The 5,558-nt window shown below is 51.6% G+C and overlaps 1 protein-coding gene across 1 annotated transcript in view; it reads right to left on the minus strand.

Annotated features, from left to right (window-relative positions):
* Positions 1 to 5,165, minus strand: part of GNAO1 (guanine nucleotide binding protein (G protein), alpha activating activity polypeptide O) — an 80,398-nt gene extending 75,233 nt beyond the window's left edge. The window contains exons 1-2 of the mRNA XM_010136433.1: positions 5,155 to 5,165; positions 3,855 to 3,996 (exon numbers count right to left, since the gene is read on the minus strand). Of these exons, the coding sequence (XP_010134735.1) occupies positions 3,855 to 3,996; positions 5,155 to 5,165 (153 nt within the window). The remainder of the gene's footprint in view (positions 1 to 3,854; positions 3,997 to 5,154) is intronic.
* Positions 5,166 to 5,558: the final 393 nt, after the last annotated feature.

The raw sequence follows: 5,558 nt of genomic DNA on the forward strand, positions 1-5,558 counted from the left end.
CTGCCACTGCCACTTCAACAGCTTTTTAGTTTTCCCTTTCTCAGCTGAAGCAGAGACGTTTTTGGGAAAACACGTCAATTTGCAGCCAGCTCCGCACCCCAAGCGCTGGACCTGTGACCCTGCCACCTCCAACACACCTTTCTGAGCCACGCCACAGATACTGGGATTCTCTGTCGAGTGATTTCCGAACAACTTCAGCCCCCTTCTGTCTGGTTCATGCCAACAAGAGTTCACGTTTTCTCCCCAGCCTGGCGGGGTGGCACGCTTGCTTGGGCAGGCTCGCTGCAGCCCGGGACCACTCCAAGCTGCGGACACCCCCAGGGCCCCCAGCCTGCAGCTCTGGCGTCTCGCCCAAGCAGAATTGCAGGTGCTGCATTTCCAAGCAGCATCTGAGGTCAGCATTGACCCACCAGGGAAGAGACCTCACGCTTCTTCTGGTTGGGATCTCTGAAGCTGGACTTGCTGGTTCTTCAGGAGGAGAGAAGGAAACCCAGCACTGCCCTGCCCATCCTGCTTGATCACACCCAAACCCTTGTCCTGACTTCTAGGTTCCCAGCTCCAAACTTCCCTTCCCCATGAGCTCTGCCTGGGTACACGGAGCGGGAACCAGTGAGGAGTTTCCTTTATTACTACATGGGTGCTTTGGAGAACCGCTTAATGCAGAGGCTACTCGTTACGGCCTGACTCCTCCTGCCCGCCAATCTGATTAGAAAGGTAAGGACCGAGCAGTGCCCCACCGGCCAGCTGGAGGCTCTTGAGCACTTCCAGGGCTTTTCTGGAGTTTCAGCCTGACTGGGCCATGGCAGGACATGGTCTTGATGAAGCAAGGACCTAGGTGCTGCCTGCAGGTCATGAACCTTCCTTGGGCCAGGCACAGCTGCAAGAAAACCTGCTCCCCTCCACAAGGAGCACGTTTGTCAGTGATACCCTGCGCGCACGCTGTTTTGCTCTTAACCTGGGGACAGATCCTTACCAGCAGAGAGGGTCAGTGAGACTTGAGGCATCTGCTTTTCATGATTTATTTTGTCTTTTTAACTCCCATTTCCTACATGGATCTCCCTTGCCTGACAAGAGCTCAGGGGTTTAGTCTGGACTCTTCCCCCAGTCTTTTCGCTTCGAGTAGACTAAACACTGCAGGTACAATTATGGGCAGGAGATAAAGGAGAACAGCGAGAGAGGATTTGGTAACTTTACCTCAATAACAAAAGCACAAATCATCTCATTCGCATTTATTAAGTACGGGAGGGTTTTTTTTTGCTCCCAACACTGTCAGGGTGCCATGTGGAAGCGATACAGGGGCAGATGCCTCTCCCAGGAAGTCGGGGTGGGGGAAGCTGTAATAACCAAACAGCCCCTGGGGAGAACTTGTGCTGGGGCTGTGCCCCCTCCTTCCCTGCTGCTGAATCAGGCTCGAGCAGCCCCAGCGCCCCTCCCAAGCTCTCTTCTCTTGGGGGCTTAAGTGATGAATGGGGGAAAATCCCCCACTAAAAGATTTGTTGGAAACCCTTGGCTGAGGAATGACTTTTAAAATAGAAAAGCTTTGCTTGCAAAGGGATGAAGCATGTAGCATAATGCTCGACAAATCGCCTGTTTAATGGCCCCTCTTTATAGCAGCTGTGCATTAATAACAAAAGCAGGGCAGCAGAAGCCACCGCTTCTTTGTAAGATTAAAATAAATACTATTTCATGCCAATACCAGCAACTTTCTGTGGAGGTTGACTAATAGAAAGGAGCAAGCACAAGATCATGGCCTGAGAGACTTGGCTTCTTTCCCCTTTCTCTGCTGCTGAAGGAAGGAATATTACTCCCTCTACAAAGGGAGAAGATACCCCGAACCAGCACTTCCAGACCGTTGTTTGGTTTATAGTGGTTTGTCGCAGGTTTGTCTGTACAGAGTCAGCCTGACACAGGACGCACTCCTCCTGGACTACAGACTGCGGGGGAACTAGGTTGGCAAGAAGCAAGGTGCAGCTCAGGCTCTCTGCCACCCTACAGCATAAGAAACAGGAGTGGTTCACCCTGGACATAAGGAGAAACCCTCCCACCAGGAGGACAGCAGAGCGGTGGACCAGGCTGCCCCAGGAGGCTGTGCAGTCTCCAGCCTTGGAGGAGTTTGGACCCAACTGGATAAAGCCCTGAGCAATCTGGTTTGACCCCAGAGCTGTCCTTGCTCGAGCAGGAGGTTGGGCTAGACACCTCCTGAGCTCCTTTCCAGCCTGAGTTATCACTTCAACCTCGAACATTTGGCATCTTTTCAGAGGAACAGGAACGGACGCGACCCTTTGTGCAGGCCAGTACGCCAGCTCTCATTCCTGCCAGTCCTGATAACAGCTCTCCCCCTTCACACCCCGCACTTTGCCAGGCCTGGCACTAAGGCACTGCCGAGTTTCCCTCCTCGATTAGAACTTCAGGCATTAAAAAGAAAAAAAAAAAAGAAAGAAATTTTATATTTTAAAGCCGTCTGCCACAGACTACTTATCAGACATGGAGAATGATTTGTTTCTGTTTTCCTGGGCATAGGTTTTTAGCTGAGACAAGATACGTTGCCTTGAGAGCTGAGTCACCGAGTAATCAACAGATTAATGCATTCAGTTCGAAAGCCATCAGCATTAGTTCTCGGCACGCTCACAAGAACTCCATTACGGTCTCATCTCTACGTTTGGGATGGAAATGTCTGCAGGATTTAGAGTTCCTCTGGGAAAAATCCCTAGATGCGAGGAAATCAAACTACCCCGTTGTGACTGGGAGAAGTAAGGTACCTCCTCCGACAGTAACGCCACGGCAGGATTTTGGCAGCCTTTCTAGCGAATGCTTTTATTATCAACCCTCAGATAAGGAGTTTGGGGTATGTCATACATCTGTCATTTGATAGCTACCTAAAAATAGTCATGACAAACTCAGTGGCATGCAGGACTTTGCCTTTACCAGGTCGTTAACCTGAATTTATTTTATTTCCAGTGAAACCAAGCGGTTTTACTTGCCCTGGGGTGGCAGCATGTAAAAAGGGTGGTTGTGACTTCTCTAGAGCTCTGAGTTTCTCCGTGTGGGCTTGGTCTGAGCCAGGAATGCAAAGAGACAAGGCAGAGGCTGGCAGGGGCAGCTCACAGAGGAGCCGCTGTTTAAAAATAGGGAGCTGGTTAAAGTACTGACAGAGCAGCAACTGTAAAAGGACAGGCTGGCCTAGGTGTGGGGCAAGAGAAGGCTGCCAGGCAGCAGAGCTGTTCTGATAAGACACACGCTAACGCTGCTGCCGAAGACCCCGTCCATGCAAACCTCACTGAGGTAACATCCCTGCAGCTGCAGCTGAAATCGCTGTTTGGGTACACTCAGATGGGGGGTGTGCGTGTGTGTGTGTGTGAGTGAGTAAAAGCCAGTCAAGCCCACGCAAAAGTCAAGTGAATCCTGAAAGCTTTGCTATCTTAGCAGGCTGCTGGAAGGGACTGAAGAGCAGCAAGGCTTCTCCCTGGGACGTTTCTCCTTGCAGCCCGTGTATCCAGCACACACACAGGAGACAGGACACGAGCTCTCACTGCCTCCCCAAGCCTGCTCGTGCCTCTGTCTAGGCCGTATCTCGATTACAGGTACCAGTAGTGGCTACCGCCAGGGCATGAGAGATTGTGGCTGTGTGACACCGAGGTCTCCTGGGCAACATTTCTTAGCGTGCCATATGCAGTTGTGCCTGCACCTCTGTGGCACACCCTGCACGTGCAATAGGCACACAACGGTGATGTAAAAAATGGTGATGTAAAGCTTCCCCCCACAGGGGATTCAGATTGTGCAAACCCTCCCGTTCGTGCTCTGGAGTCTCCAGGTGCTCAGCTCTCCGTACCCGAGCAGCGGGGCTTTGAACTTACCCGTCGTTCCTTATCACCGTACTCGATGCCCAAGGTGTCCATGGCACGTACAATAGCTGCCAGTGACTGTATAGTGTTGCTGTACACCACTGGCTTGTACTGCTTCACGTCTTCTCCAGAGAAGCCATCCTCATGGATGATCCTGAAGAAAACACAAAGGACAAAACCCACTTGAGAATGTCATTTCAATGGGGGAGATGTTTAAAAGCGAGCTGTGCTCCTCTGAAGAGCACATCTGCTAGCTCAAGTCACTCCATTTAGTCAGCATTTCTCTTTAAACCTTTTCTGGTTGTTCACCAGTGGTGTGTCAGAGCCCAGTGCCTGGAATTAGCATCCCTTTTGCTCTCAGTCAAGGAGGTTTTGTGCAGAGCTGGCGCATATGGTACCTCCCTCCCAACTGAGCTGCGAACACCGGAGCCTCACGTTTGCCTACTTACCGGTCACAGCGGGGAGCTTTCCAGGTCCTACACTGACTTTCCTGTCAAGGCCTATGGAAATATGTTCAGTGCTCACAATGACCTTCAGATCAGATCTTAACTGCAGAATCGAGGGATAGAAAACCCTGGTTCTTGTCTAGTCCTTTTCATAGTAGCTCCTGGGGTGCCCTACAAAGGGAACCAGAGTCGAAATACCCCCCACACACACACGGGGACGCAGGCACGGGTAGATGAAATGACTTAGCTGTGTAGCACTTAAAGTACTTACAACCCTTCACACCTCCTCCCTTCTTCCCTCTCCTTTAAAAACAGTGCTGGGAGTTTTGCTGCCTCAAGGCATGTCAAGCAAGGTGGGAAGGAGCCCCACAGCCCTATCAGCTCTGCGCCTCGGATGCTCCGTGCGTAGGGCTCTATTAGGGGAACTATTTGATGGAGGGAGTTCTTGAGTCCCTGCAGCCAGCTCCAGAAACTGACCCCTGTAATTTCTTCACCTCTAAGTCAGTCAAGAACTAAGCCCGGGCGTGTCCAGAAAACAGCAGGATTTGCAGAGCTAATTGTGTTTGACAATCATTCTTCCCAGTGAAGGCATAAGTTATGATCCTGTCTCTTAAATACTGGCAGAGAGGATGATCTGCTTAGCCGAAATGAAGTCCTTGCTTGCTCATCCTCAGATCTCACTGGACGACAGAGAGTCCTTCATAACAGATCTGTCGCTGATAAAACCCAGCATCCTGCCTGTAACAGGATTTCTGCTTCCTTTTTTAATAATGCGGATACAAGCAGACCAAGGTCCCATCCAGCGCTGGCATCCCCCGGGGGAGAGGGAGCGCTGGCGGGGATCATAGCGAGCTTGCAACGGATACCGTGCCGGCATGGCGGTGGAGATCAGGGCTGGGTGCCAGCCCCATGTTATTAACAGATGACTGCATAACGAACGAGGCCGACAGAAACACGCTGACAAAGAGACAGACCTACTTCCCGTGATGTGAAGCTCAGGGAAAGGTTTTCTAACACAAGCGAGCGCCTCTCTGCTCTCCCCACCATAGCCTTTGCTCACTCACACTGAACACTGAGCTCCTCGGAGGAGTGGCTCCAGCTCCCTCCGAGTCCTGGAAAATATGACTACGAGCAAAGACAGCCCGAGACAGGCACTAGTTCAAATTAATTGGTTCCAGGAAATTTTTAAGCTACTGATCCGAGGAACTGGGCAGAGCCCCTTGCTCGAGTGGCTGAGCTCCAGGGAGGGGCGAACGGTGCTGGCGCGCTG

This window comes from Buceros rhinoceros, unplaced genomic scaffold (assembly GCF_000710305.1).
Source record: "Buceros rhinoceros silvestris isolate BGI_N320 unplaced genomic scaffold, ASM71030v1 scaffold17945, whole genome shotgun sequence".
Taxonomy (NCBI): domain Eukaryota; kingdom Metazoa; phylum Chordata; class Aves; order Bucerotiformes; family Bucerotidae; genus Buceros; species Buceros rhinoceros.